The following is a 13697-nucleotide window of genomic DNA, read 5'->3' on the forward strand; positions in this document are numbered from 1 at the left end:
ACTAGATTAGTAGATTCCATCTCCGTCGATCGCTTTGGTGGTTCTGCGGGCCTGTCTGTTAGCTGAAGCCTGTCTGTTAGCCTGTAGCTATCATTGTCAACCGCATGGTCTTTTCCCATCCCCCTGGAAGCTCAGCTCTCGGTGTGGTTCGTCTCGCTGTCAAAACTCGTCTGCCCTGCACTACCGGAAGACTAACAGCTTAAAGTCTTAAAGTTTCTCTCTCTCGTGCGATGTTTCTCTAACGTTGTTTTGGCCATCTCATCCCCCTAGCAACCCGTCAGCGGCTTCTGACCCATATATACACATCCTTACTAGCTCGTCGGCTATCTCTTCCGTTGTTCCCGCTTGTCTATTCGTACCCTAACTGTCAATTAATTACTGAATGAATGAATGAATGAGTGAGTGAGTGTGCGACACTGCCGGTCATAGAGGTACTTTGCATCTAAGAAGAATACAGAGGCTAAGCAGAAGTGATGAGACTATGAATGCATAAACAAAGACAGTAAAGAGTGGAAAGACTGACCATATCTGGATCGTTCCATCTGCCAGGTCCAGCTGCGGGCACCAGGACATCCTGGTTGTTAAAGAACCAATCGGAAATGGACAGCACACTGTCCCAAGAGTCTTGGATGTCGCCATAGTTACGCCACAGATTGCAGATCTCGCCAAGCTGGGTGTAGTTCACCTAAAAATACCACAGAGCTATAATGGACACTCTGGGCTAGATCCACAAAGAATGGATTGCACGGAGCAAGTTGCACCCTTACTTACAATTCATTATGAATTGAAAATGGGAGACCCTGATGTAAACAAGACGAAAGTCTTTCTCTGGTCTGCATCCCCTTAACAATTGTGTGTATTGAGCCGTACTGTATTGTACCCATTCTGTAATCTGTTAATAAAATTTTCAATCAATCAATCTGCACGGTGATTGATTGAATGAACATTTTATTAACAGATTGCAGAATGGGTACAATACAGTACGGCTCAATACACACAATTGTTAAGGGGATGCAGACCAGAGAAAGACTTTCGTCTTGTTTACATCAGGGTCCCCCATTTTCAATTCATCATGAATTGTAAGTAAGGGTGCAACTTGTTCCGTGCAATCCATTCTTTGTGGATCTAGCCCTCTGTGTACAAATCATTAAGAATAACCTCCCAGTATTGACTTGCACTTCCTTCTGTACAATCCATCACATTTACATAAAGAATCCTTCTTTAACCGGTCTCCTCCCATCATGACTAAAGTGGATTTAATAGGTGAATATTAATAAGGGATGATGATTGGATTTATTTATAATAAGATATTCCTTTATTATTTATCCCCTTGGGGAAATTCAGGAATGATGTTTTGTTTGAATTATGTTTTCTATAGTCATTGTAGAGTTACTCTCTGATTAGGTTAGGGTTAGGTTGAGCTATCAAAATGCCCTCAACAGACGAGTAATTTCGATTGACATTACCTTGGGTGGGAGTCCACCCTGGTAGGCGGGCCAACTGCAGGAGTAGCCAATGGGGCGGCCGGTAGCGTTCAAAGCCTTTGACATGAGAGGGTAGCCTATCAGAGAAATGCACAGTGGAATCAAACGAGAGTTCTGTACATCTACATGCACGTTTATATGTTTATATGTTTATATGATATGTTTATATGTTTATATGCAGCACGCAGCAATAATGTGATTGTAATGCCATTTAAGATATGCTTAAGTATGCTCTTAAGCATTAACAACCTGTATCAAGGCTAGGGGTGTAAAGGTGTAAACCGAACCATTTCAGTACTGGACCTTCAGTTCAGTACGGCTGTGTACCGAACTAATACAGCGGTACGTTAACCACTAACGACAGCACATGCAGAACTTTTCTTTTGCATGCAGAATTTTTTTCAAAACTCCAAGTTCACCCCTTCCCAAAATATAATTTGCGCAAATGGCTGGGTGTTCGTTCAACCCACACACAACACTGAGAGATTTATTTTAATTTTTTTACAAGTCGGTTATTAATTTCAATATAGAATATTTGTTGACAGCCCTACAAGTACAATTAGTTACTGCACACTACATCACCCCTGAGTGGAACATGGAAAGCCAAACTTTCCCCCACTGTACCGAACCGTGACTTCAAAACCGAGGTGCGTACCGAACCGTGGTTTTTGTGTACCGTTACACCCCTAATCAAGACAGTACATTTCGAACCCGGATTCTAACCTACGACATGGAATTTACCTTAGTGTGGTGAGCCACAAACCATCACACCACTTACCCTGCTCTTGCTCCGTGGCATTTGAATAACAGCCGTCAAACTTGAACATGTCCACCCCCCAGTCGGCGAAGGTCTGGGCGTCGATCTGGATCTTGTCCAGGGTGGTGCCGGGATACCCTCCGCAGGTGTGCGTGCCCATGTCTCCGTAGAGACCCAGCTTCAGACCCCGGTCATGCATGTAGCGCGCCAGCTTGAGGATACCTCCCGGAAACCTGACGGCAAACAAGAGCATTTATGTACACAAGCATGGAGTAAATCAAATCAAATCAAATGTATTTGTAAGGCCCGACAACACACGTTAATGTCCCCATGGGCCGGACACGTCTTCTTTAACCCTTTAATCGCCAAGGACGAGTTAACACGTCATTCTCCGCCATGCGTAATCTGCCAATGATGCCGTAACACGTCATTGAGATCAATATTTCAAAAATCTGTGATGGCAATCATATTTCACCCGCGGAGACTTGAGATCTCCTGTTGATCTCCTCTCAACTCTCCAACGGTTCAAGAGCGCCATCTGGTGGCCGATCGGCGGATCGCTCAAACAGCAAACCAGAAACCGAAAGTGGTGCTCATCCATCTCGACACACTGGATAATCAATCGCTCGCCCTAACTCAATAAACAACGTTATTTGGACGTATATAGTATTATACAACCTGGAAATGGTTCATCAACATTCCATAATAGAACACTTTCTACTCCAAGCTGATCGCCCAACGGCCCGAGGAGACTGGGGTAAGTTTCAGCATTTATTATTACCGTGTTCGATACAAACTGCTCTGATGATCATATCACCCACACTACATGAATCATCTAACGTTGGCCACGGAATTATAAACGACCCCCCCCCCCATCCGGTCAACATCAGATGATGAGTAGTAACTTCTAGAAGCACGTACATTTGAATTTCTTTATCTGGCGCCGATCGCTATCAAACTGTATTTGATCATCAATATAATGCATTTATGGCTATAACTCACGTTCTGCAGAATGCTGCAGAAAACGATTAAAACATATTTATACTTTAGAACATATTTTAGTATGAATATGTGAATGAAAAAGTAGAACGTTGCTACATCCTAAACGATAGATACTTGACGTTGAATGGGCCATAGTAATGTCAATTTAGCAATACAATTTAAAAAGTTATAGCCCTGCAAAGAAGGGGAACATCTCCATAGACTTTCAACAGTGGCAGATAGGGGTATATGATCAGAATAATCCCTGGCAGATAAAGGGTTAAACAAGTCAAGAAGAAACATCACAATAAATCAAGAACAAAACAAAAACACCATAAAGTCCCATTTTTTTTAATAAATTAAATTAATGCAACACTCCCAGACATACCCCACTCGAAGGTAAGGAAAAACTCACTAAAACCTAGCAATAGGAAAAAATGCACCACAGGCAATGTGGAGGAGAGAAACAGAAGCACTACTAAGCAGAGACGGATCACTCTGGTCATTTGGGGAAATCCATACAGTAACGCTGGAGGTGGCGCTAACAACTCACCTACAAGCTACAAAACAAACATCTTCAGAGAAAATGATTAAATGTGATGTGATTTTATGTCGAGTAACATTTTTATTGACTACGTTTTGAGGTGAAACGTGAGTTTTAATGTTTCAAATTAAGAAGGATCTCTGCTAAAAGGCTGGAAATTGCGGAGTGAGCCATGGTAACTAAGGACTCTGTGGCAAAAAGCAATGGATGACGCATGCATAGAAGGTAGAAGCTGGTCTAAGGAGGGAAAAAGGCATTTCTCTACTACAAGAATTGTCCGTTTTGACTAAATTAACCATTCTGTGTGTAGTCAGTAATTTAAGTCGACCAGTGACTTAACCTCTTAAGCCCTAGCCATATTTTCTGAAAATTCGCCTAAGAATTTACACATAAGTAAATGGAAGACTGCTCCACTTCTACATGTTCTTGGTATCTATGGACCTCAGGGAATGTATTTACTACTAGGCTTGAGTAAATTGTAATGAACCAAAGGAGAATATACATTTAATTTTGTCATCTTTGACGGTGAATAACACCATGCTAAAATTGACCAGACATGAAGAATTGCCACTGAGCTCATTCAGCACCTTCACGTGTATTAAAAATCTAAGCAAATTAATAAAGGGCAGATGATGTACAGGAGGTTTTGTAGATAAAGTACTGAATTCTGCCATCCGGATACATGCTATTTGAAATACGATTATAGAATATAGCATATTAGGCCTATAAATTAACTTATTATGGCAAAGTCACACACTATGGATAAGGCCAATTCTCCACTTTCCAATGGCAAAGTTCAATCTGGATTTAGTACCACCAGGCGTCCCTGACAGGGCAGCAAAAACCATGAATGAAATCTACTGTAAGTACAGTTACTTTTTTATAATGTAAATTGCTCCCACATTTTATCAGATTGCAACACAATTTCTTTTGCTAGACTTTCACAGAAAGGTAGAGAAACTAACTGAAATCTATTTTATGGCAATAACGTTCAGGTTTGTACCACCCATGCAGGGCCGCCTCAGGGGGTGTGCGAGCAGTGCGGTCGCACAGGGCCTCGCGGGAAGGTGGGCCTCTCACAAAAAAAAAAAAAAAAAAATTATTATTATTTTTTTTTTTGCAAGGCCCCCCTTCCCGCGAGGCCCTTTTTCATCACAGACCTGAAACTAGTTTTGCTTATATGCTTATATATTTCACATTAGACACGTTTGTAGAATGTGTCTTGTTCCTGGCTCTGCGGCTCTGCAGCAGGCATACTCACTATTGGAGCTCTGGGGCTCTGCAGCAGACATACTATTGGTTTCAACGAAGGGAGGGGTTACATCATGTGTACGCCGGCGTGCGTCAGCTGCGTTTGACTATTTCGCGCGTGCAGCTTTGGAGGTTATGCTTAGTTATGCCAGCCAAGAGGAAGAGGACGGTCATTCGGCAGATGGACTGAAGATGAAAGTTGTTGCATGTTAGACAGTTCAGTCAGGCTAGCCATGTCGGCTTAGCTAAAGGCAGGGACAGCTAGTTAGCTTTAGCTACGTTATAATATCGAGTGCTAACGTGTGGTTCAGTCGGGATAGCCATGATGATGTCGGCTAGTAGCTAGCTTAGCTAAAGGCTAACTAGCGTTAGCTAACCTAGAGAGAGCGCGTGCAGCATTGTTATGCCAAGATGAAGAGGACGGTCATTCGGCAGATGAACTTCGTCAACTCCACGCGGTTGTCTCCATCCTCTTGGACGTTTGGTGAGTTTTTAATGCATTCTATTCTATTCCCGCCGTGGATATATCTCTCTCTCTCTCTCGGGAGCCAAACGGGCCGGCTAGCTGTTGTAGCTAATGCTATATTGAGCCAAAGCGGGCCGGCTAGCTAACGTAGCTAACGTTATATTGAGCCAAACGGGCCGGCTAGCTGTTGTAGTAGCTAACGGTGTGTGGCCTGGTGTCAGTACCTGGCTACTCTATTTGCAGTTAGCCTATTTAGCTGATGTCGGCCATTGGCTCCTTGCTACTTTGTTTTCTCTGGTATAGACCCTCTTCTCTTTGGATTTAAGTGTTGATCTTTGTCCTTTTGGATCTATGTATATTCATGTTGCCTTTGTGAAGTTATCTTTTCCTTCTGTTTTGTTCTTCCATTAAAAGTTGAATATCCTTTAGGGGCTCATCTTTGCTCATCTCTCTCATACATGCTCTCTCTCTAACACACACACAGACATGCTCTCTCTCTCTAACACACAAGCTCTCTCTCTCTCTCTTTCTAACACACACAGACATGCTCTATATCTCTCTCTAACACACAAAATGACATGCTCTCTCTCTCTATATGTCCCTCTCTTTCTAACACACACAGACATGCTCTATCTATCTCTCTCTTCAATTCAAATGGGCTTTATTTCACATTCTTGTATTTCTCCCAGTAGGTATGAGAGTTTTGAGTTATTGTCGATGTTTTCAAAGTCTCTTTGGGTGTTTGCAATTTGTGGGAAGTATGTCTTGGTATAGTGGGCAGGTTGTTAAGAAGTGGAGCTCGGTTTCCACCTCATCTTGTGTGCAGTGGGTCTGTCTTCGCTTGGGAGCCAGGTCTGCCTATGGCGGCCTTTCTCGATGGCTAGGCTGTGCTCGCCGAGTCTGTACCTAGTCAAGGATCTTCTTAGTATTGGGTCAGTCACAGTGATCAGGTATTCTGCCACTGTGTACTCTCTGTTTAGGGCCAAATAGCATTTCAATTTGCTCTGGTTTTGGGTTGTTTCTTTCCAATGTGTCTCTCTCTCTCTCTCTCTCTGGCCTTGCTCTGGTGGAGGGTCAGGGGCATTGCCGGGTCTGTGCAGCGATAACACTGTATATTGACTGTAGAACGGGAGCTCTCTCTCGCTCTCTCTCTTGCTATATGTTGACTGTATCATGCCCAGCCTCGGGCAGCGCTATTATTTAAGAATATGTTGACTGTATGGAGAAGGAAAAAAAAATTATATATATATATATATATATATATATATATATATATTTTTTTTTTTACCTTTTAGGGGGGGGGGGGGGCTCGTGTTTAAATCTCGCACAGGGCCTCGCATTTCTCCCAGGCGGCCCTGCACCCATGAGATATGATCCGGAAAATGAAGAGAAAATCACGCTAGAAATCCGATGACAGGGGCTGGCGTGAGCTGGGAAGTGTCGTTTTTTTATTCGAAAGCCTATCGAAAATCAAGATTGCAGCAGAATGGACATACTTCTCTTTAGACCGACTTTCAAACGGATCTGCTCAGTGCACGCACACACACACACAACAAATGTATAACTTACAGCCAGGGCTGGACTGGGACCAAAAATCGGCCCTGGCATTTTTGGCCCAGACCGGCCCACCATAATCGTTCGGACACCACCCACCAGTACACCATCCTTGCGGTCCCCTTAAATATGCGTACCTACTGTACTATTCCCCCAAAACCACTACAAAGCTGGGTAGTAAGTGCCATGAACAAGTGGACCAGTGCAAGTGGACCAGTGTACTCTTGGCTGAATCTTGTTTTGGGTGGTGATGTAAAAACACCTGCATCATAGCAGGCTCAGGATGGGCAAAGTAGTCTATAGTATAGCCTGTTCATCCCTGTCTCTCTCCTCCACAACCTGGCTTGACTAGACATAAGGAGAGAGAGATGATTACAATTAACTGGTACATTCAGGTCCAGAATAGTTGGAATTCCCTGACAAAGATGTGCAAAAAGCTGTACAATTTAAACAATACCATACTGGTAATGAGCAAATAGTTGTTTATTCAATGAATGCATGGAGCTGTTCTATCTTATTTCATTTGATACTAACTACTCAGTTGATACTGATTTCAAGTATTCAAATATCAATGATGAATATTGCATAAGGTTTACACAGTTAATAGATCACCTTCTTGTTTTATATTCATGTTCAGAGAGGAGTAATAGTTAGATATTTGTATGTGTGATTTATATAGCAATTAAATCAATGGTATGCTTGTTTGTTTGGAGAGTTTGACCTACAGTTAATGTGCCTACCACGTGAAGGTGCATGATCAATGGACAGCACAAAAACGATTTGTGTAGGTGGAGACTAGAGCTACCACAGATAGTAATAAGTTATAAGAGTAAGTAATCCATACCATATATATCCTAATTACCTTATTACCATACTTGGCTGAAAATAATCTTTGCTGCCTGTTGTGAATGTGTTTTTCCCTGTAGGCTAATACATAAGTAGGCATACATTTTTGCAGTTGAGGAAAAATGTGCAGTTGAGTAGGCTATATGTGCTGTGTTTTTATGTCTTCCATCGAGGACTACCTTGGAAATAAGTGTTTTAATGAATGCTTTTAGGTGATATCCTCAGGAATACAAATTGGTCAAGATAATTTGTTTTTATGATGCGTTTTTAATTTCCAAATACAAATCTAATCAAATAAAAAGAAGCAGTTTTTGCAGTTGAGCTACAGGTGTTGTATATTATACAGCCTTTTCATGCATCTTTATCAAGGGAACCCTTATCCTAATGATTTTTAAAACAATATTATGATGATACGATATGGACCTAGTAGTTGGGTCATCTGTGGCACTTCGTTTCTCAATTTGTCATCTAGAAGGGTTAATAAACAAATTTAGCCGGGGTGTATTTTTTTAAAAAGGCGGGGGAAATTTGTGAGAGACCAAAATCCAAAATGGCTGCTGTGGAAATTAACTTTTTAATGGTTTGACCTACAATGATGCACAATACATGGTACCAGCCCCCTCTCAGTCATGTACCAGCCCCCTCTCAGTCATGCACCAGCCAGCCCCCTCTCAGTCATGCACCAGCCAGCCCCCTCTCAGTCATGTACCAGCTAGCCCCCTCTCAGTCATGTACCAGCCCCCACTCAGTCATGTACCAGCCAGCCCCCTCTGTCATGTACCAGTCCCCTCTCAGTCATGTACCAGCCCCCTCTCAGTCATGTACCAGCCCCCTCTCAGTCATGTACCACAGCCCCCTCTCAGTCATGTACCAGCCCCCTCTGTCATGTACCAGCCCCCTCTCAGTCATGTACCAGCCCCCTCTCAGTCATGTACCAGCCCCCTCTCAGTCCTGTATACCAGCCCCCTCTCAGTCCTGTATACCAGCCCCCTCTCAGTCATGTACCAGCCCCCTCTCAGTCATGTACCAGCCCCCTCTCAGTCATGTACCACAGCCCCCTCTCAGTCATGTACCAGCCCCCTCTCAGTCATGTACCAGCCAGCCCCCTCTCAGTCATGTATACCAGCCCCCTCTCAGTCATGTACCACAGCCCCCTCTCAGTCATGTACCAGCCCCATCTCAGTCCTGTATACCACCCCCCTCTCAGTCATGTACCACAGCCCCCTCTCAGTCATGTACCAGCCTCCTCTCAGTCATGTACCAGCCCCCTCTCAGTCATGTATACCAGCCCCTCTCAGTCATGTATACCAGCCCCCTCTCAGTCATGTACCAGCTCCCTCTCAGTCATGTACCCGCCCCCTCTCAGTCATGTACCACATCCCCCTCTCAGTCATGTACCAGCCCCCTCTCAGTCATGTACCACAGCCCCCTCTCAGTCATGTACCAGCCCCCTCTCAGTCATGTACCACAGCCCCCTCTCAGTCATGTACCAGCCCCCTCTCAGTCATGTACCACATCCCCCTCTCAGTCATGTACCAGCCCCCCTCTCAGTCATGTACCACAGCCCCCTCTCAGTCATGTACCAGCCCCCTCTCAGTCATGTACCAGCCCCCTCTCAGTCATGTACCACAGCCCCATCTCAGTCATGTACCAGCCCCCCTCTCAGTCATGTACCTGCACGACTGGCGGGGGGGTGCTTAGTAAGATATGTGATTGGGCCAGCCCAGTGTCAGTCAGTACCAATGGGCCGCTGTCCCAGCCTAGTAGAACTCTGTAGAACCATCAAAGTTAAGGAGATACGATATTAGAATATATATATACACATAATATCATGGCTTACTTCAAGTGACTGATGAGACAACCAGACCTGGAGCTGACCCAAAACATCAGTCAATCTATCTTTTTACTTTTTGTCATTGTGTTTAGTTGGTATATATTGTAAGTCATCAAAGTCACATCTGAATAATTCTGTTATTCTGTTTCTGTGGTAGGTGTGTGCAGGTTGAGCAGAGCAGCGTATGAGGAGTAAGGACACTGGGGGCTAGATCCACAAAGAATGGATTGCACGGAGCAAGTTGCTCCCTTACTTACAATTCATGATGAATTGAAAATGGGGGACCCTGATGTAAACAAGACGAAAGTCTTTCTCTGGTCTGCATCCCCTTAACATTAACAATTGTGTGTATTGAGCCGTACTGTATTGTACCCATTCTGCAATCTCTTAATAAAACTTTCATTCAATCAATCAATCTGCACTGTGATTGATTGAATGAAAATTCCATGTCCCCCATTTTCAATTCATAATGAATTGTAAGTAAGGGAGCAACTTGCTCCGTGCAATCCATTCTTTGTGGATCTAGCCTTGGGTCATCATTACTAGGGGTGGGAATCACCAGTTTCATCACGATACGATATTGATTATTTGGACAACAATACGATACGATATTTGCCGATATCACAAAGTCTGCCAAGATATGATACGATTCAGGTGCCTGCGATCGATATGATACGATATTATATGCCCATTTAACACAATCAGTAACATTTAGATCAACTCAAAAAAGGCAACGAAAATATCATGACATTTTTATTCTTGAGCTCTTCCAGACATTTAAATGAAAAACAAGTTTTTAATACAAATAGACCTCCTGTTCACTGTAAAGTGCCACGTTTTGATATTGAGCTTTAAACTTTAAGCCAAATTAGTTTGAACTCACAACACACAACCTAAAACTAGGGATGCACCGATCTGATATTGATATCGGATATCGGCCCCGATATGACTAAAATAGCTAGATCGGGTATCGGAGACAAATAGATATATATTTCTTTTATAATATAATATAATAATAAATCAAATAAATAACAATTCAGTACATTTCGTATCGTCCAGCTCCGATGGGACATATATTGTACCCATGACAAGTAAATATATGTAACTAGACACGGCACACTGTAGAACTACGCGGATGTTTCTGGCGTGGTTCTTTGTCCGTCACGTTTTATTGACATATGGCTTAGTAGCTGGCTGGCAGCGGTGCCAGTGTTTGCGGTAGGAGGAAGGTAGGTACAGTAGGTACAGTAGGTAGGGATGTGGGTGTGTGTCTGTTTGACTGTCTGTGTTTGGCAGTTGCATAATGTGCAAAAAAGAAAATGTAATATACTTGAAGCAGACACTGTACGTTAATGTGCCGTCTGCTTAACCGTTGTATGTATCAATCAACCTGTTAACTGAGCGCATAGGTAACAGAAAGATCTCTGAATATCTTAATACATTTACATTGTTTGTGTCCCTTGTCTGTTTGATAATATGGGGACATAAATTAATCATTGAAGTGTGTGTGTGTGTGTGTGTGTGTAGGTGTGTGTAGGTGTGTGTAGGTGTGTGTGTGTGTGTGTGTGTGTGTGTGTGTAGGTGTGTGTGTGTGTGTGTGTGTGTGTGTGCATTAGAGGATCTTTTTTCGGGATTCCCACAGGATGGGAGTAAATTTCACTTTTAAATCACATGATTGGGCAGGAACGGGAGTAAAAATCTACGGGAGTGGACGGGAGTGAAAACCATGATGCAGTTATATTTTATTTTATTTCAAATCAAAACCGATATTTGAACATTTCTCCCCAGCATCGAGTTAAACATTGCATTGATCACCCTCGCCATTTTTGTCGTTTTTATTCAGTCACTCAACACTGCATCACAAACTAAACGAACTACACCGGAAGTCTAGTACTGCCTCCGGCTGGCAATGTGACCTCGAGCCTGTTGAGCAGAGCGAGAGAAATGGAGGCGCGTGCTGCAAACACTTCCATGGCCGATCAAGAGCGGGTAAATTCCCGAATTGACGCGTAAAAAGTTAAAAACAAGAACCCGTCTGTCAAACTTAAAGAGATTTCCGGGAAATCTGCACTTTGTGAAAAGTTTGCAAGAGTCGAGTATGACAGTGTCGACACGGAATATGCTGCTTGTGATACGTTCGTGGTCTTAATGAAGTACACAAAGTGAGTCAGGTACGAGTGGCCTAAAAAGGCACAAATGCAAAAGCTGCCGACAATCAACCAAAGATGACTGCATTTGTCAAACGTAAGTTACCTCAGAGTGTAAAGTTGCGTTTGGCTGACAAAATTGCCTGCGAGACAGACTGAATTAGATCAATAGTCCGTTTCGTTTGTACAGGTGTGAACACAAACCGAACTATTTTGAGGACCAAACAACCGAACCATGGTCCTCTTGAAAAGTTGGGACTCGGTTCGTTTCAAAGTGGACCATGGTGCGTTTGCTGTTGGTGTGAACGCAATCGAACTTTATATAGTACCTAATCTAGAGCAAATGAGTGACAGCGCCAAGTGACAGCTTGCGCGCGACTCAAATGAATGACAGGCGCGCGGACTCTCTCTCTCTCTCTCTCTCTCTCCTCTCTAGTCGACGTGTGCCGTGCTCGTAATAGTATCTCTCTCATTACGCTGCCGGCAACTGTTTATGTTTGTGAGTGCTATAGTCCAATAGATGCGACCGTATGTCCTTTTTTTTACAAATTAGATCCGCACCAAAAAGGGTAGTGTGAACGCAGACCAAAATCAAACAATGTATCATTTTCACATTTGGTCCACCAGAAAGTCCAGACTATCCGCAGACTCTCAGGTGTGAACACGCCCTAAATTGAAACATACCTCTTAAGGGCTCCGCACACGGCGGGCTATTTTAGCCAAGCGACCGACCTTTTTTGCGAGCCGACCGACAGAATTGTATCGCCTCCATTGTTATGAATGAGAGAACCCACACGGCAGGAGATTTTGAAGCGACGGTCGCGCAGCTATTTCTGTCGTCTGGCTAAACATCGCTTCGATCCTATTTTTTGAGGCGACACAGAAAGGACAATGAGGAAATAACATGACTTCTACTGGTGTATCATTTGTACACCATTAAATGTATCAATAGTACATCAAGTCAAGTCAAGTCAAGAGTTTTATTTGTCACGGCATACGAGTATACAATGAAATGCGGGTGGTCTTGCCCGCAACAATGTGCAATACAGTGGTACAACATATAATAGAATCCAATACAAAAAACATTGTGCAATAACAGGTAACAGGCAACATGGTGTGACACCTCGGCATTTGTACATAGTTATTTACAGAGTATATAGGACATGCTAGGTAGCTTTGGTAGTGCAATACACTGTTACTGTTGCTAATACTAGTTTAAAGTGGCCTTTCCTTTTGGCAATAAGTGTGGGTGTGTGCGGCATGAGTGTGTGCCCGCTCATGTTAAAGTGTCAAAGTGGCTGCTAGTGTGTGAGCGTGCACAGCGTGCGTGTCGTGTGTGTGCTCATGTGTGCTTATGTGTGGATAGTTCAGTGTTCTGTGGTACTCAATGTTCATTGTTCAAGACTCTGATGGCCTGGGGGAAGAAGCTGAGCCTAAGCCTCTCTGTCCTAGTAGCTGGGGTTCGCAGGCGTCTGCCTGACCTCAGCAGCTGAAACAGTCTGTTATTGGGGTGGTGAGGGTCTTTCATTATTCTGCAGGCTCTGGATTTGCACCTCTTGTTGTATAGTATATACATTAATTGATCAATAACCTACGTATTATTACCATGCTACTTATGTTCATTATTATTAACAGGAACAATTTAAATAAATAACGTTAGTTTGAGAAGCTATAGTGGTCGCTTGTCATTAATTAACTAATAAATGAACAATGCGCCACGATGCACCTACTAGATGTTTTTATACTCTGGTAACAAAATAAGTTGTGGGTGTTGACAGAGTTTAATGTCCAGGCTGCAGCTGATGTAGTTTGTAAGGTTTATAGTCCAAAGAA

At 43.2% G+C, this 13697-nt stretch overlaps 1 protein-coding gene across 1 annotated transcript in view; it reads right to left on the reverse strand.

Annotated features, from left to right (window-relative positions):
* Positions 1-13697, reverse strand: part of LOC311227988 (alpha-N-acetylgalactosaminidase-like) — a 42686-nt gene that overhangs the window by 16852 nt on the left and 12137 nt on the right. The window contains exons 4-6 of the mRNA XM_084313873.1: positions 2263-2474; positions 1467-1561; positions 524-685 (exon numbers count right to left, since the gene is read on the reverse strand). Coding sequence (XP_084169999.1) covers positions 524-685; positions 1467-1561; positions 2263-2474 — 469 coding nt within the window. The remainder of the gene's footprint in view (positions 1-523; positions 686-1466; positions 1562-2262; positions 2475-13697) is intronic.

The sequence above is a fragment of the Notolepis coatsorum genome (genome assembly GCF_963971535.1).
Source record: "Notolepis coatsorum genome assembly, chromosome: 5".
NCBI classification, from domain to species: Eukaryota; Metazoa; Chordata; class Actinopteri; order Aulopiformes; family Paralepididae; genus Notolepis; species Notolepis coatsorum.